At 37.3% G+C, this 23,082-nt stretch overlaps 2 protein-coding genes across 2 annotated transcripts in view; one reads left to right on the top strand and one right to left on the bottom strand.

Annotated features, from left to right (window-relative positions):
* The window catches only part of BMPR1A (bone morphogenetic protein receptor type 1A), a 71,294-nt gene extending 50,789 nt beyond the window's left edge, over nucleotides 1–20,505 (top strand). The window contains exons 3-13 of the mRNA XM_066324213.1: nucleotides 1,536–1,737; nucleotides 9,475–9,637; nucleotides 10,941–11,043; nucleotides 11,538–11,637; nucleotides 12,472–12,571; nucleotides 13,347–13,491; nucleotides 14,502–14,694; nucleotides 15,076–15,373; nucleotides 15,865–16,040; nucleotides 16,555–16,685; nucleotides 17,735–20,505. Coding sequence (XP_066180310.1) covers nucleotides 1,671–1,737; nucleotides 9,475–9,637; nucleotides 10,941–11,043; nucleotides 11,538–11,637; nucleotides 12,472–12,571; nucleotides 13,347–13,491; nucleotides 14,502–14,694; nucleotides 15,076–15,373; nucleotides 15,865–16,040; nucleotides 16,555–16,685; nucleotides 17,735–17,860 — 1,602 coding nt within the window. The 5' untranslated portion in view covers nucleotides 1,536–1,670 and the 3' untranslated portion in view covers nucleotides 17,861–20,505. The remainder of the gene's footprint in view (nucleotides 1–1,535; nucleotides 1,738–9,474; nucleotides 9,638–10,940; nucleotides 11,044–11,537; nucleotides 11,638–12,471; nucleotides 12,572–13,346; nucleotides 13,492–14,501; nucleotides 14,695–15,075; nucleotides 15,374–15,864; nucleotides 16,041–16,554; nucleotides 16,686–17,734) is intronic.
* The window catches only part of MMRN2 (multimerin 2), a 207,640-nt gene that overhangs the window by 161,992 nt on the left and 22,566 nt on the right, over nucleotides 1–23,082 (bottom strand). The gene's annotated exons all lie outside the window — the stretch shown is intronic.

The following is a 23,082-nucleotide window of genomic DNA, read 5'->3' as shown; positions in this document are numbered from 1 at the left end:
TTCTTATTAAGTGTCAGAATTGGTGCTGTGTCTTGTGCATGGGGAACACTAAAGAGTGAATATTTTTGCTGTCACATCGCTTTTCCCCCTGCCTGGCCAAGAAGTTTACTTTGAAGTTTCTGGTGCTCTGGACATTTGCACAGTGCGCGATTCCCAGTCCATCCCACCGTGACCTGGCAATAATCCTGGCCGGGGCCGTGGTGCTCGGGGTGCCTGGCTCCCTCTTTGTGGCTGCATTAGGGAGAAGTCAGAGACGTGTGAAAAGTAGGCCGGGGTCGGGGCGGCACGCCGTGCCCGCCGAAATTGGAAGTGACGGACACCTCCCGGCTCAGCCGCTAATTTGCCTCCATGTTAAATGCCTCCGAAGACTCATTAAAATGAAAAGTCCTCGGGTCTCGCCGACAGACAGATTGAGTTATTGATGCTGGAAGCGCCCACCAGCAGTAATTGCTGCCCGTCCCCGAGCGAACGCCCCTTCTGGCATTCGTGAGCAGTGCCAGGCTGACAGAGGTCAGGGGGGTCAACCCCACCGAAACACGGCCGAGGAGAGGCAAAATCGGGGCTCTGTTCGTCTTTGTGCAGCTTTGCTTTTGTTGCAAGGAACTATTGAGGTGTTCAAGCTGCTTTTTAGTCCTTGGAGGCCCAATTACCTTCCCCTTGTGCATCGCCATTGAAAAGTTCTGCTAGCGGAACGTGACCACAGCTACTGCAGTCTGAAAAAGTGACTTCTTACTCAGTTTAGCTGTCTTAGCTGTGTGTTCACCCACTGCACAAGAGTGGAATTATGTTTTATTTGTGGAGCAAATGCTGTATGCATATGGTAGTGTAATCTTTCAGGAGGAATTAATTTGCACTCAGATTGGGAATCCAGGACGTCACGATTTTGAATTGTAGTTAGTTGTGGTTTTGTTGTTGTTGTTTTAAAGGTGCAGTATTCTTCTAGGAGAAAAAAGTATAAAGATAAGTATATTTAGTAACCAAACTAACTGTTAAATTTAGTACAAATTTGGTTTCATCCAGCAGAGGCTGCGGTTTTCTTTCAATAAAGCTTCTCTGCCAGCAGTTTTCAATAGGTGGCCTAACATAGTGTTACTCTTTCCCCCCCAGTATTATGGGAAGTCACCACTTGAGTTTAATTTTTATGGAAAATAATTAAAAGAAGTTTTCATTTCTGTAAAGAAAATAGTTTTCAAACAGATTTACATGTTAAATCTGTTGAATACTACCTCTTAACAGCCATATGCAAGACTAAAATTATACATCTGTGACCAGTGAGTTGACATATCTAATATTTTTTATAAGAATGTAAAAACATGCCTGTGGGTTGTTACTAAAAGTTTATATTTCAGAAGAACCCTGCTATTCAGTTAGATAGTAAATATAGTTAATGTTTTCAATTACTAATGTTAATAAACACGTGGGGGATTTTTTGGGGGTTGTTGGTTATGCTCAGCAGGATGACCACCTTGAGGGTTTTTTCCTCGCTTCACAAATACATGAAGTCTTTAAACGTTTTGTTTTGTTGTATTTTCCAGGCAGCGAAGGTGGAAAAGCTACAGAAGCATCCTTGCAGTCCAGCACTGAATCCAGGCTTCACCGAGCAGGCTGAGCTTAGCGTTGGTCAAGCTGAAGGGCCAGGCGCCCTGCACAGGAAGGATTAAAAGTGAACAATGACGCGATTGAGAGTTCATGAGCAATTGCTTGGAGCCTACCTGCTTATCATTCTCCATGTTCAAGGTAAATATGAGCTAGTTGAAATAAGCTTATCTTTCTGCTTTGTAACAGAGTTGTGTGTTTTCCAGTGGTTGAAGTAGGGTGCTTTTGGTTTGCAGTTCCTTTTGCAGACAGGTGACTTAACTGGCCTGATGTGCTGTATGGATGCCTCCCTAAAAGGAGGGACATTCTAGTAATCATTCACTGTAGTATAGATTAGGTCTATTTTAGCAAACACTTAAATGGAAACAATACCAAAAATGCCTAGTACGCCACGGAGCAAGTTGGATGAGCAGCAGAAGTGAAGATTTGAGTTTCTGGATTTCAGTTCCCTCTCTGTGTGAGTATTTGACTCCTTTAACTTGACCCACTGAAGAACTTGCAGTGTGCAGTTTCCCGCACCTTCTGATGCTCCCAGCAGCCTAGAGGTAGTGTAGCATAATTAATCTAAATTAATTTGTTGTGCCTACTTGATAGGCTAAGGTGACACTATGGACTATTCACAAATACCCTCATTTTCAGTTAGTGAAGATACATATTTGTGTGTCTGTTGGCTTTCCATACACCAATTATCAAAAACTTCTGGAAATCCTGTTGTCATTAGAACTTTAACTCCTCTGTCAAATTGGGTCAAATTGCAAAAATAAATACGCAGCAGTGCCCTGCATGTCCTGCAGGTACATATGCATTAGTCAATATTTATCATTTTACTCATAGGCAATAGCAACTGAAGGATTTTTTTCTCTCTAGATTCAAATAGAAATAATGATACAAATATACAGGTCTTCTAGTGGCTTGAAATTAAATTCCATTAACTCCTTCCATGATCATGGTGGTTAGTAACAGTTGAGTAAATAACTTCTAAAAAGTAATATAGATAAATTAAGTTTAAAGACTGAACATTATTTTTCAGCTTCAAAAGAAGAAATTACGTTATCTCAGAAATTTTCCTGACTTTCAAATCAATGCTGAGGGAGTTCTGAAAGCCATGGAAAAGTTGAGCTTATTGAAATATTGTTAGTTCTTTGCAAGTCGCCTAAGGGCTTTTTTTCAAATGTACAAAATGTGCTTGGTTTCCAGGGGTGGTGAGGAAAAAAAAAGAGTCAAGTCTCACAGCTTTTCCCTAAATTCATGGGGAAGGGAAGAATTAACATCAAAGTCATAATGCGTTTGAAATTTTTATAGCAAAGAGACAATCTAAAGTGAAAAGTTTAAACATTTGAAAAAGTTTCAGCAAGGAAAATATATGCTGGATTTTAGAAAAAATACATCATAAAGAAATCAACAGAGGTGAAAAAGATTCATTAGGAAGAATTGAAGATAATTTGTGTGATTTACAGAAAGAGGAAAGAAAGGCAGAGAAAGGAGAAAGTAGAAAGCAGTCTGTGTACTCTCAGCATCTGGCATCCAGCTTAATGGTTTGCTCTCTTGGGTTTTTTTTGGAGGCTTCTTCAGAATGTTAGGAATTTCAGAGCTTACCAAGACCTGCGAGAATGATAAAAGCAAGTATGTCTGTATAGCTGCATGTATGTATAAATACCAGATTTCCTAACAGGTAACTTGAAAAAGCAAGTGGCTGCATGTGTTGATTACTGTGAAAATATTCTTAAAATAACAACAGAAACCAGAGGCAATTCCATGGCAGTGGTGAATAGCTGCAGTTTCTCAGGTTGGTACTGTGCAGCGGGGGGGGCACAGTGGTTACCCTTTGGGTTGTGTCTTTATAGCTTTGGGACTTCTTCACATACTTTGAGAAATAGTCAGAAATAAGCCTGGGTTGCAGATGGTCAGATTCAATAGCAACCTCTTCAATTAAAACATTTTGTATTTCCTTTCTTGCTGTGGAAGGCCTTTGCAGTAGTCTTAAATCTCTGACTTGCACTGCATCAGCATCCACCTCCTTTTTCTGATCTAAGACAAGAGATTTTGGGCTTCAGCTGCACCTGTGACTGCACTGAAGAGGCTTTGCCCTCCCAGTAGTGCAGGGTTTTTGTGCAGAGAACCAGTTTAACTTCCAAGTATAGTTCTTTCTTTGTTGTTACAGTGCATTGATGAGCATGTCTGATCAATATGTGCAGCAGTAATAAAGGGCTTAACATCTACTTAGACATGTTCTTATAAATTTGGTACTTCATTGCTGGCAGTTTACTTCCCATCTGGTTCATCACACCTTTATGTATTCTTCAGAGACGCCACAGAAGACCGGTATTTTAATCCTTGTAAATTAGTTGACTAAAAATGTATTAATACCACTTGATATGTATGAAGATATATTAAAAGTCAAATTTAAAAATAATTAGTGTTAATTTTAAATATTAAAATGGGCTTAAAGTTGGACTGTTTGTTAGTGAATTAAAAAAAACAACTGTTGATTTCATTTTACTGCTCTAATTTTATTCAAATACTTGATATGGATAAGGTATATATTAAGATACATTTTAAAACCTTTATGCACTTTCTCCATTTCAGATGAAGTAATTAATTGAATTTGAATGTATAAACTAATCTGAAACAAAATTCTAGAAGCCATAGAAGGAATTTACAGTTGTCAGTAACTGATTCGTTACTTGAAAACACTAGTTCTGTTTACTGGTGATTTCCCCATTTAGTGGCTGCATCTGTCTTTAAAACATGGGCAGCAACCATGTTCCTATGAATTTGTCTGATGAATGTTCTTCCACAGGATTATTAAAAGTTGATCTATTTCTGTATTAGAATCTTGCATTTAGTTTTAAGTAACTTTATTCCTTAAAAGTTCATTAAATTAGAATTAGTGCACTTTTTTAAGGAAAACGCACAAAATTTTCGTGTCTCTGGCTTTTATGTTGAATGCATAAGAACAGAGTAATCTTCAGAAGTGACTTGGGGAAGTAATTTGGGGAAGGGAAGTGGGAGCAGAGGCTGAGGACTGCAGGCTGGGAAGCAGAGGAGGCAGGGGCTGTCTGGCTGTGTTGAACACTGGTGTAGCTCCTGGGAGAGCTGGAATGGCAGGAGAGAGTTTTAAACCAGTAGTCTGGGAACATGCTGTGATTTTTAGGAACCAGTTCTGCTAGATGGAGCTACCTCTAACATGCCTGGTCTTTGGAGATCACAGCCTTGATACATTAAAAGAGCACTATAGGGAGAATTATGGTTAAAATGCCAAACACAGAGTTTGTAGAAGTATTTAAGATACTTTCTTAACAGAACATGTTAAATCATTGTGAAAGGTTGTGATAGGTAGAAAGGTGAAATGTGCTTACTGGAGTGAGGGATTTTGCAGTATCTGCATCTTAAAAGCAAGAAAAAGTAATTTAAAACTACCACATCAAAATATCAAGGCATGTCTTTTTAATAAGGAAGGTATATCCAACATAAAGAGCACTGGTACAACTTTCATCTTTGATGAAAAGACCCCAGTTTGTGTCAGCACCAGCAGGGAGGCAGGTGAAGGGGCTCTTCTGACAAAGATTCTTGTTACTTAAATATTGAATTTCTTGGAGTTTACAAGCATGGGCCAGAGTAGCTACAAAGAAATGCCTCTAGCACTGTAGTTCTGCTAGAACAAATCCCTTTAAAGAGTAATGTAGTCTGGAAAAGAAATGTTTTTTTGGGCAACACCTATATTATGAATTCAGAAAGCTATCAAACAACTTGACTGCTATAGGCCATATTGGATCTTTATTTGTGGACAAAGAGAGGATGCAATTAAGTGAGGAACCATCAGCATGATTTGGCTTTTGTATTTGTCTTCTTTCACTTACTGCCGTCTCTGCATTTCATAGAGCTGGTTTTTTATGGCTCACACAAATCTTTTCTTACATCAGAGGACTTAATGAAATTATATCTGTATCCTGGCATTGAATTGCAAGCAGGTTAACTTGGGTTTTAGGGATTAGTAACACAACAGTGTCACACACGGTACATTTTTAAGATTTATCCATGTTAATATTCATATTTGAAGCATGCTTTCAAGTAGACTTAGATTTCTAACCTAGTGAGATTTTTAATATCCTCTGCTTCTTTGAAATACATTTTATATTCTTAAGTTACTGTCTGTGATTGGAAGAAGTAGTGCTTTGAATAATTTATCAAAGGCTGGATATGATATATTGTCAGGCATTACTATGTTTCAACAATTTGCTTTATTATTAACTTTTGAAATTTTTATTTGTTTTATTAAAATAAAGCCTAAAATTAAGCAGAAAACCATTTTAAGTGTTGTCCTGTCTGTAACAGCTGTTCACTCTTCTAGAAATCTACAACACACGCAGTGTATGATGGGGTAGAGCAAAAGATAAAATCAGAACTTGAAGTCCTGTCAGCTTTTTTCTCATCGGTGTCTTACAGTGCAGTGAAATTAGGAGAATGTTCCATCATTACTCTGAGATTTCACTGAGTGTTGTAACTTTGCAATGCAGTTAAATACACATGACAGAGCAGTTTGGATGTTTAGAAGTCCATGGTACTGTTCTCACGGCTGGATGAAGAGGCTAGAAGTGATCCAGGGTCTTGAACAAGCCCTGCTGTGTGTGATAGCTCATTTGCTGCTCATGTATATTCTTTTGCCCCACCAGCTCTGTGCAGTTTGCAGGTCGGGGTTAGGAAAGAGTGGGAAGGAAACTTTGCTGTGCCTGAAGTCTCTGGGTGCTGCCTTTCAGTGCACAATACACTGCGCTTACACCTTTGAGGGTTATGTGAGATTTGGGTATGAATGTTCCTTAGCTCTACTGCAGAGTGACAACAGCGAGTGACATGGAAGAGATTAATTACATCATCAAGTAGTGTAGTGGCACAAGATCCCTAAAAAATGATCCTCCCTTTCCTTGTCCTGCTCCCAGGGGGAACATGCAGCAGTGTGAATGTCTTAGAGCTGGAGCTCTGAGGGTGGGGACATAAACCTTGGAGCAAGATGTTCTTTAGGCCTATGCTTAGTTCTCTCTTGTTCATTTACTCAGTATCTATTAACCAGGAAAAACAGCAATGAAACATCCTGTGAGCTCAGGGCCTTCATTTGCCCTCTGAACATCAAAGGTGGCAGGAAGCCAAGTCACTCCCATCCCGATTTGACTCCTATCCTAATACCTAGCAGCTTTAAGATGGGCACTAATCTGTCTTGAAATGCCGAGGATGAATTGCAGTACTGCAGTAAAGGATACAGTTAGGTATCCTAGGTGGAGGCAATTAAAAACTGGTTCCTGAAGTAATTGCAAGCATCTTCAAGTTTTTCCTATTCTCTTCCCTGGGTACTTGAGCTCCTGTCTAAGAAGAGTTCTGCTTACAGTCTTAGAAAATAAAAATGCAAGAGTGAAGTGATTTTTTTTTTTCTCTGTTCTTTGTGCAGTTCAGGTATTACCTGTAAGATGAAAGCAGGCTACTATAGAGTTTCACATTACAAAAATAATGAAATTGTAGTCTGTTCTTGCTTTGAATAAAAATCTTTGCCTATAGAAACTGAACAAAGGACAAAGATGCTGCTTCTTTGAGAATAGAGTTATCTGTTTTGGATTTTATATGGTATGTGCTTTTCATAAATCTTGTAATGCCATCCATCTTAGTAAATGAAGAGGGAAAATGTATTTCATATCACTTTTAGTGTAAAAGGTTGCTATACCTTTTGTCATGCTTCAGTGTTAGTTTACAGAGAATTATACTGCTTTAAAAGATGTCAGACATGCACAAAAAGGTTCTTCTTGTTCTGAGCTAGGAGAAGCCATGCTTTAAGGGTTCCTTGGATTTCTCCTCTAATCAACTGAAAAAACATTGCATTCAGTGATCACCGTAGGAAAATGGATGAGTGGCTGTAAGACACTGATCACAAAGTACTATAAAGACTTTTAACATGTGGAATGTCCCTGAAGATAAGAGGGGATTTATAACATCAATTGGGAAAGTCATTCCACAACGTTAGAAAGACAGACAATATTTGTACATATGCAGTGGCTTTTCCTTTAAATATTAAGTAGAATTACCTGTTCTCTGATCACGTAAGGATCTCTTAAATGTGAATACAGAATGTTGTGTAATGTCTCTAGCACAGTATTAAAATTCCCTTTCAGTTTATGCTGGGAAGAAATATGTAGAAAGAGAGGGAGTTGGATGGAGGAACTGTTTCAATTGTGCAGGATTCCTCTCGGTTAAATCAGAAATATCTATGACTTATTGTTATTCTAGCACTGGATCTTGTTTCTTGTGAACAGTCCGTACAGATCAGGACTATTTAACTTGGGCATTACTGAAATACTCTTTGAAGACTATATATTAAATCAAGCACTGCTCTGTGATTTCAATGTTTATGTAAATGGTGTATTTCTCAGGATATTCTCCTAGTTGTATCCAGTTGCATTACTTTGCTGCATTGAACAGTGCACTAGGTGTGCTGTGTTAACCAGATGAGGAAGTCTGCAAGTCTGCTATTCTCAGACTTGAAAATCTGGGAAATTTGAAATCCTGACTTCAGTATCAAATTTCACAAATATTCAATTGGCGCTTGTGTGAATGACATAGTGGATGTTACAGTAGAGTGATGCAGAAGGCTGTATCTGCACAAGGTTTTAATCAAGTTTTTCTGGACATGTTTCAAGCAAGGTACAACAGGACACTAATATTCTCATCACTCTACAGTTCACATTTGTTAGGTTTGACAGAAAGCCCAAGAATCTGTTCCAAGAGACTGTGAGTTTCCTGGTCGGGTTACTTCTCTTTAGAAAAACTGAAATTTTTATTGTCACCTCCACGTTTTTACTAATAACTGAATTTGTAAAAGCTTCTGCTGGTCCTGACTGGCTGCTGGCTTGTCTTGCCAACACTGAGCCTCACCCAGAGCCTTGCTGTCATCTGGATCAGTGCAGGTGATAGTCTGTTCACTGCTCTTGTATCTGCATTTGGTTCACACCTTGAGGATTTAGAGCCAACGTAGTGGACAGAAAGAGATTTCCTGTTGGTGAAACTGTGGATGATAAAGCTGAAGGAGATGGATAAAGATGTTCCCATCTTGTATATTAATCACAGAGCGTATTCCAAATGAGGCAGATAACGTTCGTCATTTTTGTTCTGGACATTCTTCACTAAGAAGAAAACAGATGTTTTCTTCTGAATGCCTGAATTCACAAAAGCACTTTTATAATATGAATAAGAACAAATGGTGTTTAACTCTGCTGTTGAGAAACTGAGGGCTACTTGGAACATGATGTAGCCCTGTTTCTATTCTGTCAAAGCTCGTTTGGATGGATGTTCGTGTCATTTACTGAAATTTAATTTGCAAACAAGACTTACTTTAGCTCTGTTTTGAAGTACTAATGCATACAGAGATCAAAAAAACCAAGAGATTTTGGAGTTATTACTGCTCTTCCATGAGACTGTGAATCTATAAAAAATTACTTCAGAAAATTAGAAAATTGCATATTAAGTATGTTCAGTCATGCATAAAATTATTCTTGTTGTGGTTATCAAGCCGTCAGCATTTTGGTTTTCTAAACACATGAATGAGAGAAGCTTCTTCAGAAAATTCTAACCAGTTGCACCACTACTTTCCTGCCCTGCCTCACGAACAGAAAATATCTTTCTGTTTATATTGATTATGGTTGGAAGAGCTGCTGTTAAGGTACAAAATATGTCAGCTAGGTGTTTCTAGAATAAAATTATTAACTCCGATTTCTACCATAATCTTGTATACTTCAATTGTAAATATAATTATTGTTGTCATGTTTTGCCTGTAACTCTTGAAAAGCTGTCAAAGAGATGCAGACCTTTTTTGTTGTTGTTGTTTTATTTTGTGTCCAGGTCAAAAGCCAGACAGCATGCTTCATGGTACAGGAATAAAGACAAATTCTGACCCAAAGAAACAAACAAATGGAGTAACACTTGCTCCAGAGGACACCTTACCTTTTCTTAAATGCTACTGCTCAGGACATTGTCCAGATGATGCTATTAACAACACATGCATGTAAGTGCTGCACTCAGGATAGAGAGGCTCTTTGAAGAACGCCATTTTGGGTTTTCAGAGAGGTAACTACCTCTGGAGGCTGACCAAGGTTCTCTCAGGTGGTCTGAACATAATTGATTGTGTTCTGTGAGTGCTAAAACCCGTGGTCATCTCTGTTTTCATCGTAGAACAATTGGCAACTGGTCATTTTAAGCCCAGCAACTGCTTTGAAGGACAGAGGTTTTGAGTAACCCTGTGGTATTTTATAGCTGGGTGATTATTAAGTGACCCAAATCTAAGCCTTCTGACATGACCACCTGTTTGCTTATTTCTTCACCGAGTAGTCAAAAAGGTAGTGTAATGTAAATAACATGGCCATTTACCGAAAATTCGTCTTGTTACATGCTCAGTAGTTACAAACTATGAAGGAAAGGCAGGGGAAAATAAAGAAAAGCCTGTGGACATGTAGAGACAGGAGGGAAGTTTTATCTTTGTTAGATGTAAGGATCCTAACAGACTCGTGCACAGGTCGTGTGCTTGCTTAAGGTGTTGTTCTTTTTTTCATGTCCTGAAACATCCTTTTTTTCTTTTTTTTCTCTCCATTTGCAATTCCATGTTCAAGGCCCTTCTGTTTTCTTCCTGAAGAATTAATATACACAGTTGAAAACATATTACTTGTTCCTGTACTTTGAGTCTTCACTTTAACATAGGTTTCAGTCTTCTCTAGGGTGTTACTTGGCAGTTTTTGTGGAACCCAAGGAGGTAGAACAAACACTGCTATCTTTTTAAATGTAAACACAGGCAGTAACTTAAAAACGGTGTGGAACTGAGAAAGTGTTCCAATTTTAGTCTTTCAAGCCTCTTGGTATTTATTTATTGGTTTTTATTGCCCTCTAGTGTGTGCAGTCTGTATAGACCTTACTGATTTTTTTTCGGACCTAACAACTGATGGTCCCTTATGCTGACAGTAAAGCTATTCGTTAAAAACACACAGTGTCTACTTATGGCATTATGCTTTCCACATCTGCATTTCTTTGAATTAATGTAAATAGATTTTTGGCAAACAAAATTATTTCAAAATTTGGGTTTTTTTATTGAAATATGAGTGAATGTTTGTGAGAAGGAATCCCTGTAGTGTTCTATTTGAGAATACTGTGAGAGTATTTTATTCTCAAACTGGATGGTACCCACTGTATTAAAGAATTTTTCTAGAAGTTTTCAGTTTAGAACTCCTAATGGGCTCATGGTCAACTAATGCTGAATGCTGAATCATTTATTAAATGATAAACATGCTGGTAAAGCACATGTGATATGTTTATTGCAGAACTAACGGGCATTGCTTTGCTATCATTGAGGAGGATGAACATGGAGAACCCACACTTGCTTCTGGCTGTATGAAGTATGAAGGTTCAGACTTCCAGTGCAAGGTGAAAAAATGAGATTTATTCCAGTGCCTTACTTTATTTCATTTTTATGCCCTGCCCTTTTTTTATATGGCATTCTGAAGATGTTTCTAAAGCAAGTACTGCAGCTACGATAAGTATAGGAAAAAAACTTCTAAAGGGATTGGGTTTTTTGTCTTAAGAGCAGTATTTATTTAACATATGATTAGCTGGTTTTGACTAAGCTCGAGACTTTTCCCATGTATGAAATAGCAACTTCAGTAGAAACCATCTATTTCTGTGCAACAAGTAAATGTTCCATGAAATACAAAAAATGCAAGATCAAATGTGGGCATTCAGAGATTACATGATGATGTCTGTCTGCCGCTGTGGACTGATTAATACATTAAATGGTGTGATTGAAGTACCTTTTAACTAAAATAGCTTACACTTGTGTCTGTGCTGTGTTGTAGCTGTAGCATCTCCTGTCCCCATTTTATCTTCAAAATCTGAATGTTCACTGAATTCTCCTTCAACAGGACTCGCCCAAAGCGCAGTTACGTCGAACGATTGAGTGCTGTCGTACTGATTTCTGCAATCAGGATTTGCAACCAACCTTACCCCCTCTTGACAGTACAGGTAAACACCTCCTGTATGGTCACACTGTTAAGAAATGCTGTGTAGGTTCTGTTCTTCCTGATCAACAGTAGAAATAAGGAGAAAATGTAATTGCAGTGTTGCACAGATGTGGTTTTTGCCTTACTAAGTAATTTTTATATGAATATCTGTACTACACTTCATTTTCTATTTTCAGTTTTCCCTTTTTGCCACTTTCAAGTTAATCTTTTCCTCGATCAGTCACTCATGGCATTTTTATTCTTCTTCTTAGTGTGTTTGTATCTTGACTGCATGTGATCTTCTGATCTGTTTTTATTCTGTTTCCACAATCTGATCTCTTTTTGAAGTGTTTTTCTTCTTCTCTGCTGTGCTTTTACCATTATGAATGCCATCATAAAAAAACCCAACTATTCAGACCTTGTTAACACCTCTTTATTGGAAATTCATTCTCTTCTTTCTGTTATTCCCAGCAAAAACAATTTGTTTTCGTGCGCTTACTCATTCAATGCTAGGGAAGTTGTACTGTCCAGCTGTTGCTTTATATCTTAGAATCTTACTGCTCTAAATCCTTAGTTTCTATTTCTAACACACTAGTAAGAGTCAACCAAAACCAGCAACCCCACAATCTCAAGCTACATCTTTCTTTTTTTGTTTTTGTTGTCATCCAAATTAAGTTATCTTTGCATTTGTGGTATAAACACTTACTTTGATACACAGTATATGAAACCATACCTAAATAAACTGTTTACAATATATGTTTAATTAATAGACTTTGGAAACTCTCTTTTTTTTCTTTCTTTCTATTTTTTCTTTCTTTTTCTTTTTTTTTTTTTTTTTTTTTTTTTTGTCAAATAGATGGACTTTTTGATGGCAGCATTCGTTGGATGGCAGTGTTGATTTCTATGGCAGTCTGCATAATTGTCATGGTCATCTTACTTAGCTACTTTTGCTACAAGTAAGGAAGCACTTTCTTTATTGGCAACATTTTTAGTTTTGCAAATGTACTAAATCATATGTGGATTGGAAACAATTGTAACTTAATTTCACATTTCTGTGGGTAGCAGTTTCCATCACTAGGTAAAATGAAATGTTCATGGCAGAAAATTTAAGTGAATTTGATCTTTTCCTCTGGCTACAAGATATTCACAGTTTTGTAAGCTACACATAACTTAGATGCTATAGCAGCTGGTAAACAGGAATATTTTTGTGGGTTTTATGCTTTTGGGTCTTCAGTCACTTTCAATAGTTAAATACTATCTGCTTCTGAGATTCTCTGCTGGGTTTCAAAACCAAGTAATTGTCCAGCTGAGCTATGGCAGTTCATTTAGGTGCTTCTGTTAGCCCCAGCCCTGTGCTGGAGGTGATCACTGTTGTAGCAGTTCCCAAGGCTTGTGTCAGCCCCAGCTGCTGTGGTTCAAGGTTCTGTCTGTTCATTTAACCCAACATCAGCAATATTGTGCTGGTAACTCTGGCTGAGAGCTGAGTATTAAAAATTCTGGGTTTCCATCTGATTGATAATCAGCTGACACACCTGGACATTCATTACAACAGCTTCTTAACATTAAAAAGCTATGTAAGTTGCATTTCAGGAAAACAAAAAATATAATAAAATCTGCTTCTCTGTTTTTTTCTTTTGAGAAAATATTTATATTTAAATAGCTCTTTTTGTAGATCAGTTTTACATATTTTAAGTCTTTTGGAGTTCAGCTTAACTTCAGTTACTTTTGCAGGCATTACTGTAAGTCCATGGCAAAGAGGCACTGCTATAATCGTGACCTGGAACAAGATGAAGCATTTATTCCAGCTGGGGAGTCATTAAAAGACCTTATTGACCAGTCACAGAGTTCTGGGAGTGGATCAGGACTACCACTGTTGGTAAGTCATAAACTTAGGATTTTTCTTCACTGAATTCCTCTCCATCACATACAAAGTTTGGTTTGGATCTAACGCCTAGAACAAAGCAGCTTGTTCATACAAAATGCTAATTCTTTTATATGCTATTATAATGAAAGATGAAGTACAAACCGAACATGTTTAAAGCCCATCTTCACATAAATAATTAAAATGAAATGTGAAATTTGCTATGTCACAAAATCCATTGGTGTCAGCAGAACTCAAAGGAAGTTTAGAGCCTGCAGCCATTAAGGTGAAAATACAGAAATGGCTGATTTAAGTATCAAATAGAGTGAACTCAGAGGTTTTATTTTCTTGGTATCCACTGACCCTTCAAACGGAAAAGCCAGAGAGGGACTTCTTACCAAGGGCACGTAGAGATAGGACAAGGGGAAATAGATTTAAACTGAGAGTAGGTTTAGATGGGATATTGGGAATAAATTCTTCACTGAGGATCTTGAGGCACGGGAAGAGGTTCCCCACATAAGCTGTGGATGCTCCATCCATGGCAGTGTTCAAGTCCAGTCTGGATGGGGCTTTGAGCAGCCTGTTGCAGTGGAAGGTTGGAAGGTTCCAAACTCATGACAGAGTTTGGAAGTAGATGGTCTTTAGGGTCCTTTCTAACTGAAACCATTTTGTGATAATTATTCATAATTTTGTTAATTCACCATCCTATATAATAGTTGCATAATAAATTAGCCAGTGAGACAGATGACTATTTATATATCAGAAATAAAATGCAAGAGAACATACCCTTCAGTTAAAAGTTGAGTTGACTTAAATCTTTTAGGGTTTTTTAATACCTTGGAGACAGCAATAGTGAGTCCAAAATTGTAATGTCAAAAACTTCATTGAACTAATTTTACAATGGGATCAAACTTTAAAGTAATCCAAGTTTGACAAGCAGCCTGGTTAACTGCTGGTTAACCCTCCTCCATCTTACACCCTCTTCTTTCTTATTGCTTTTTTAATTTTTTTTTTGTCTGCCTTAGGTTCAGCGCACTATTGCCAAACAAATTCAGATGGTGAGGCAGGTTGGAAAAGGGCGATATGGTGAAGTGTGGATGGGCAAGTGGAGGGGTGAAAAAGTGGCAGTCAAAGTGTTTTTCACCACAGAAGAAGCCAGTTGGTTCCGAGAAACAGAGATTTACCAAACTGTTCTCATGCGGCATGAAAACATCCTGGGTAAGGCAGCAGAACAGTGCTCAGCTACTGAGGGTGGCATGAGGGAGGAGGAGCTCTTAGTGGGTTGCTTGAGGGCTCTAAGGCAGCTTCTGTGGAATAACCAGACGGGTTTCTCTTAATGTGTGCTAATAAAATGCTATTGAAAGGGTAGAATCTTGCTCCTCTTGGTTGGAAACATGTCTGCAATCTCTTTGCTGGAAGGCTGGACTGGTAACCTCACATACAATTAGAATCAGAGCTTCTACGTGGTTAGATTTCATAAGGGGAACACGTATCTTCTGCTACACTACAAGAAAATACAGCTTTAGGAATTACCACTAAATCTACTGCACAAAAATTTTATGTACAAATAAATAGTCACTTGGTTTATACATTTCATAGGTTTCATAGCAGCAGATATTAAAGGCACTGGCTCCTGGACACAGCTTTACTTGATCACAGATTATCACGAAAACGGCTCATTGTATGATTTTCTGAAGTGCACTACGCTGGACAACAGGGCTCTGCTCAAGCTGGCCTATTCTGCTGCGTGTGGCCTGTGCCACCTGCACACAGAAATCTACGGGACACAAGGCAAGCCTGCCATCGCACACAGGGACCTGAAGAGTAAAAACATCCTGATAAAGAAAAACGGAACCTGCTGCATTGCAGACCTGGGTCTTGCGGTCAAGTTTAACAGGTAACAGATCCTCTGTCTTGGGAAAGCTTTCATGTAATGTTTTTATTTAGTGCACCCGATACCCATTTTAAAAAGGCAGGTGGAATAATTTGGTTGTGCGCTTTCAGGGTTTTTTTTTTCAGTTTTGAGAGTAAAATGTTGTTCTTGAATGCTGGTAGACATCATGATGAGAATAGGTTGTTAAGATACAAAGAAAATCTTCTTCTTATGGAAAATAAAAGTTTTGTAGAGGAAATGGAGGCTGTTTTTTTTAATTCAAAACTAGCCTTTTTATAAAAATTGTGATAATGTAATTTCTTTCACAGAATATTTGAACAGCATATAGGCAGTTGAAACTTAGTTGAAGATGTGATACTTTAATAGTATTATTAAATGCTTTTGTTAGTTTAAATTCAGTGGTGACAGAATTGTCTTTTTCGTGGTTGTGCAGTACAGGATTTCTCACCCTCTAACAGTCCACAATTCAGTAACTTGCTGATGTTTTCATATAGTGACACAAATGAAGTTGATGTTCCCTTGAACACTAGAGTGGGAACGAAACGTTACATGGCTCCAGAGGTCCTGGATGAAAGCCTGAATAAAAACCATTTCCAGCCATACATCATGGCTGACATCTACAGTTTTGGGCTGATCATCTGGGAAATGGCTCGGCGCTGTGTCACAGGAGGTAAGCTTGTAAATACTCTGTATAAAATCTACCAGGCCCTTCCCTCACTCTAGCAATGCTTCACAAGGAAGTAATATAATTAGCTTGCTGTGTCATCAGGCTTGTATTCTTTAAAAGCAGTAGTAATAGTCTGACACATTTTTGTGGCTCACCCTGGCTTTTCTTTACTCTTCTTTTGTATCCCTGTGCATCTTCACCTGCGTTCTTCTTTCATCTTATATTTCTCTGTGCTTCTTTGTAGCATGTCATAGTTTAGAAAAAGCCAAATTCAGTATTTGGTATCAAAATTAGAGGCACTGCAAGGAATTATCATAGCTATTAAAATTAATAATCATAATATTGGAGCTTTTATGGTAAATTATTGTTGTAGTGAAATTTTCAGATTTTTACCATAGTAAAACAGTGTGATGAGGATAACTTGGCACAAAGTTTATTTTTGTTCATGGCTAAGGAAATCCAAAAGTAGATCTATAAATTTATTTAATTGTTCCTAATCTTTCACCGTTATCTCCAGGTATTGTCGAAGAGTATCAGTTGCCGTATTATGACATGGTGCCAAATGATCCATCCTATGAGGACATGAGAGAGGTGGTGTGTGTCAAACGCCTGCGCCCAGTGGTATCCAACAGATGGAACAGCGATGAGGTGGGTTGTTCATTAATATGGAATGCTATTTTAGTCTCATTAATACTAAAATGTTGGAAATTAGGGACTGCATTCACACGTTCTGATACTTTGAAAACCTCATAACAATGATAGGAAAAAGACATGCTTGAGATCAATTCAAAATAATGTATTTTTTATACATCTTCTCAGTAATCTGAGGGGAAGGTATCCTTAAGCAGCATGTAAGTGTATGAATATTGCTCTACTTGAGATTGTGTGTTTTAGATTGTGGAACACATTCAGAGTTTTAATTGGAGCTAAAACTTAAATTAATTTTTAATTCATTTTCTTAGTCTTAATGTATATAGCTTATTGCTTTGTGGCGTAAGATATTTCATTAAAGATGAAGCAGTTCCTCTGTGGATTTCCTCTTTTCTTTTTTCTTTTTGTACTGTTACATCCCAGGACAATGTGTGATGTAACTAAAATACTCTCATTTATATGTGTTTTTAAAGGGCCATAGCTTGAACACAGTAAATAAGACATAACTATTTCACAGAGCAAGTTAAATATGCTATATCCATTCTTCCCCAAGTCCTTAACTTCTATGAAGTCTCAGTTTTCTCCTTTTTTTGGGTTTTTTTTTGACTGCTGAAAGAACTGTTGTCACATCTTCATTTTCCCTGAAAGAATTCTCTATGGTTTTCCAGCCATATATGTGGAGATTTTTCTGTTTATTGCTGCCACACTTGTACCACTGTCCCTGAGTTGTAAGGAGAAGTTCTGGTATTACATCCTTGGGAGACTAAATCAGCACCTCAAGTTAGTTCCAGCTACTGTAATACCAGGCAGTGAGGGGGTGGGATAAGGATTGGCATGTGGATGTAGAGTTTGGGGTGTTTTGGGGTTTTTTCCTTCAGTTGATCTCTTTATAATAGTTTTCTACTAACTCCAATTTTGCAGAAAATTTGGAAGTTGCACATCTTTGGACTTGAAAGTTTTATAATTTGAGCTTGACAGCAAACCAGAATTATGACTTTGTGTGTAGTGGTTGTTACAATAGTGTGCCTTTGTTTCTCCTTCTGCAGTGTTTAAGAGCAATATTGAAGTTGATGTCTGAGTGCTGGGCTCATAATCCTGCCTCAAGGCTCACTGCCTTAAGGATCAAGAAGACACTTGCCAAGATGGTGGAATCACAAGATGTAAAGATTTGACATAGGAAAGTGACTTTGGAGAGCAAAGCTGGACTCCCTAGATCTTTTCACTCAAACGTGGGTGAGGAAGATAGAAATAGAGAAGAGGAAATAACTGAGATTCAGTATATTTTCTCAGCACACTTCTACAGGCTGCTAAAGAAACCTTTCAGTACTTCATAGACCATGATACTGAGAGCCTCTATACACTACGTGCTACATGTATGGACAGCCTTGAGACAATACACATTTTGTTTTGGTTTGAGCTGCATTGAGACTTCAATCATACTTATGAGTCTCCAGTAAAACTCTGGGTACTGAATTGAATGTTCAGATTACAGTGCTTTCTGTGAAAGCCTAACAAGCTATATGGATTCAACAGAGATGGAGAATATAAGCTTTTTTTTTTTTTTTTTTGGCCTTCTACCTGATGAAACCTAGTCAATCCATACCAAGTTTTGGTGAAACAGCTTGTAGGTTATGAATCTGTTTGTGATACTACTCAGTTTAACAGTTCTTTATGCCTTTATGTGTGTGCCAGGATTATTTTGCTGTCATTTGGAATATATAAGAAACCATTTAAATGAACAAAGTTTTATGGTCAGGGCTCAGTGCATTTTGTGGCTCCACAATCAGAGATTTGCTACAGAATCTTTTGCCATTAAGTTATCTTCAGAAATCTCAGTTTTAATTTTGTTTCCGGTTTTTTATTTGGTCACAAAGAGAACTGCAAGAATGTAAGTCATCAGTTAATTAAGGAATGCCTACGTAAATCTGTTAGGAGTTTGAAACAATCTCATCTGGAGATGTAGGCTGCCTTGGTCATCTCACTTGCAGTCTGGAGAGAGCTCCATAATTGGATCCCTGAAATTTGTCATTTCTTTTCACAGTGCCACATGCAACCAGCATTTTTGCCATAGAATACTTTACATCTTAGCAGAAAGATCAGCAACGATGTGTTTTGCCTTCCTGCTGTATTGAGGCTCACTGATAGGTGTGTGTCATGCTCTGAACTTCTTCCCATGAAGGAAGGGATTTGTCAGCTGTAGCAATGTGCTCTTTGATAATTTGACAAAACTAGGCAGGAGGTGAGTTTCGAAAGGCTTGAGAACAAGTCTGGTTTACAGACACAAAAGAGGAAAGGCAGGAAGCTCTTGAGTCCTCTGAAGATTAGAGAATGCAGTAAAAGTCAAGACCAGGAGAACGGAGTACGTGAACTGCTGAAGATCAGATCCACAGCATGCACAAGATTTGAAGCTGGGTTGCTTTGATGTAGACACAGGAGGCCACATCTGTGGGCCACTTAGTGGACGTGAAGATTTGAGACAAGGTAAATCAGTGGGTATTGTAAGTTCTAGTTAAATTTGGGAGGAACAGCATTGAAATTAATTCATGAACATACAGTAAGTTAGCACAGTTACAAAACTTGGGTTTATTGTGCCAACTCCTTCTCCAGGCAGCAGCTGACAGAATGAGAGGACACAGTCCTAAGCTGTGCCAAGGGAAATATAGGTTGGATATTAGGAAAAAACTTTTTATGGAAAGAGTGGTAAAGTACTAGAATGGTCTGCCCAGGGAGGTGGTGGAGTCCCCATCCCTGGATGTGTTTAAAAAAAGACTGGATGTGGCACTGGGTGCCATGGTTTAGGTGAGGTGGTGTGGCATGGGTTGGACTCGATGACGTTGAAGTTCTCTTCCAGCCCAGTGATTCTGTGATTCAGTGTAACTGTTTGACCTGCACAAGAAACTGAAGTTCTCCCGTTTTTACCACTGACCCACACAAGTTGGTTAAAAGCCAGAACCCTCCATGAGGTACTGTAAAGTAGAATTATTGATTTATAACTCCTTTGGCACTTCTAGTAAGAAGTTAGAAAAATAGTACCATAACTCAAGTTGAAGCTTCAAAGCATGAATCATCTGAAGATTGAACACACAGTATTGGAACCATTCAATCTATTTCATAATTTAAGTGCCTATAACTTTGTACTGTAAATCTTGTTCTAGATAACTCTAAAAAGGGAAGTTATTTATACAGTGTGTTTTGTGCTTTAGTAAAAAAAATTACCTAGTCCTATGTACATGTGTACAATGAGATATATGCACACACACACACACATGCCATAGTTGAGATTTGAGGAAAAAAGTTGAGTAATACCAATATTGATGATAAATGTCAAAACTTCAGATTGATTTATGCCAGATTATTTGTTGTCTTAAAATATTTACATGGAGATTGTTTGGATGTGTTTAAATTTCCCTTGAAAATATAACTGATAGAAAGCAATGTGACCCAGAAATAATGTGATTTGTGAACAATTACAACCTTCTAGCATGTTACTTTTTATTTTAATCCTGTAGTTCCCATAATGTAAATGGTCAGGCAAAAGATTGCAGTATTTTTATTTTCTATTGTGATGTACAGACTTTATTTAACAGTTCTACGTATTTTATAGAAAACTAGATATTTCGAGGGACTTTTTTTTTAATAAAGTCATTACTTTTGTTTAGTAATGCCTTTAAGTATTAAATGTATTCTGGCTGAGAAGTTCATAGGTGTGTCAACTTTAACTTATTTGAAAACAGCAAGAGCTATATGATATTGTGCCACAATCCTCATGATAAAGGCTTTTAAAAAATAAAGTTTCTCCGTCCATTGCCAAGAAATATGATGATTTTGCAATTGTGGATCATGTCTTCGCGCATAATTTTTGCACAGGTAGTTGGAAAATTTTTGGTATAAGCCAAAAAAAGTAAGGGATAAGCTTTTTTTTTTTTTTTTTTTCCTTCTTTAGGTTTTTATCAATAAGAAGGAAGAAATGTTTATGTAGGTATACCCTGCTAGCTTGAACTTTGAAAGCATGGAGATCTGTCTAAATTAACCCCGTCCTCTGTAGAATATTGTGTCTTTCTTTTAGAATTTGCCACATCATCATTAGCTGTAAACGTGTTTTGTGAATTTTTTTTAGATCATTTTTCCCAAGTCTTCAGGAAGCCCCTTCTGGAAGTATGAATTTAAATAATTTGTAAATTTTCCCTTATTTTCTTTTCCATTGTTTAGGTATTTGCAAGGCAGCAATAGGATGGTTAGACACCTTAGGACCTAAACTGATTTACACTTTAACATAGAGAGAACCAACTGCTGCAAAGATGATTTTTTGAGAGGGGAAAAAAAATCTTTTTTGCCTTAAACCTAATTTATCAGCACTTCAGTTGCCCTGTTAATACTGAAATGTATCATGTGTAGTTTTTGCTGTGCTGAACAGGAGCTTCCTTGATTCCGATACTCAACAAAATGTTAACACTAGAGGATGTCTATACTGATACTCTAATCGTTTGGGGAAAAAAAATGGTTGGCTCAAAGCCAGCCCATTGATTTTTACACAACTAAGCATATTTAATGTACACTCCAAAGCTAAATTGTTGCTTTATGCAATCCTGTAGAGTTCAGAAGCCTTTAAGATCAGAGGGGATAATAGAATTCTTCTATTCGATTGATTAATCTAGTTTTGATGGTCAAAATTTTAAGCATTTGTCATCCAAAAGAAATATCCTCCAAAACTGGCAAATGTATTTAAATGTGTTTTCCTTTTTTCTTTTCTTTTTTTTTTTTTTTTTTAATATTTTTAAATACAAAAATCAACTCTGTGGAAAATATCTTGGGGAGTATCAAGCCTGTGCCTTCGAAGTTCTTAAACACTCATATGGCGGGATTTTTTTATGTTTGTTTAGCCTGTTCTATGGGATTTTAGATGGAAATAATTGGAGTCACTTCATTCTTATTGCTACTTATTGCAACTATAAAAGGAAAGTTCTTGTGTTCCTGGTTAACATGTAAATTCCACCAGAAATGTGGTATTCCTACAGAGAAAAAATTAGGCTTACATTCTGAGTTTATTCTGAGTTTTACTTACTGTAATTTTTCCTCAACAGTTTTCCCAATATCTATAATTTCTTCCCAGTTATTTTCTTAATTAGCCTTTTTTGAGGTCTTGAATGAAATGTAAAATTAATATTTCAAGTTACCTCCATAGTAGTCTAGGATCAAATTTTAGATCTTGATCTAAATGACCATTTGAATGTGTTCCTAAAACAAATCATTTGGATACATTTCATCCACTCTGTCTTAACAGACTGTATTTTAATGGTCTAAAAGTGTTTGAAGAGCAGAGATAGAAAGTTAAAAACCATTCTTTTGCTGTTGCAGATGTTTTTAAAGGGAAGTTCCATGCTCGTCTTCTGTGAAATATTCAAATGATTCAGCCTTTCCTCACTCTCCTGACAGTGCCTCTGAGTTAAGTCTTTATCCTGTGCCCACAATCTTTGTTCCAAGTGGGGCTGGTGTCTAAAAGCAGCTGGCAGTGTTGCACAGTACAGTTCTTTATGGAACCATGGTGCTCAGCCTTGGTTGTACAGCAGAAGTAGAGGGCACGTTACTTCTGGTTTGCCGACAAATCTAATGTAATTGTTGCTTTGTGATATTTTTTACTGTTTGATGCAATTGTAGAAGCCCACATCATGTAGTGACATTTGTGCTCTGACATGACATGCCCAAAATGAAATGTACTATATTGTATACAAGAAGAATAAATAACATTGTAGTTAACCTAGAGAAGATGTAAATAAAATATGAAAGGAGAGTGGAACGAGACAAATGGTCACACTCTTGTGTGTGTTATATGCCAGAAGTGTAGAATACTACTTTAAAAATGTAACACACTAATGTATTTTGTACAGCATCTGCTTTAGAAGGTGCCTTATTGAGTTTACCATGAATTGCTTGTTCTGTACACAGATTATGTCCAATGTATCATTTTTAAGTAAATAACCTTATTTTAGTACAAATTAGTAATGTGTTTTGTTACTACAAGATTTTGCCTTAAAAATGTAATGACTTGGAAATCATAATACTATAACTAAATAATTCCCTACTTTTTCATACCTCGTTTATGGTTTTTTCCCCTTCACAGTCTCTGAATAAGTTGTTAATTACTGCTTTTATTTTCAGTGATATTGAAAATTATTTGGTCTCTAAGTTTAATCTCTTTATTCCTTGCACAAAATTTAAATTTGGGTGCAACAGTAAAAAACAGTGTTTCCTTCCCCTGAATTTTATCCCTGTGTTACAGCAAAGCCAAAAGCAACTCAAAATCAAATAATACTTTTATTTGAACATATGCACGTTCACTCCATGTTGGTTTTATCCATATAAATTTGAGTCAGCCTTATCAGGTAAAGAGAAAAAA

Source organism: Sylvia atricapilla, chromosome 8 (assembly GCF_009819655.1).
Source record: "Sylvia atricapilla isolate bSylAtr1 chromosome 8, bSylAtr1.pri, whole genome shotgun sequence".
NCBI classification, from domain to species: Eukaryota; Metazoa; Chordata; class Aves; order Passeriformes; family Sylviidae; genus Sylvia; species Sylvia atricapilla.
Note: the sequence above shows the minus strand (reverse complement) of the source record. Positions and strands in the feature narration are given on the sequence as shown.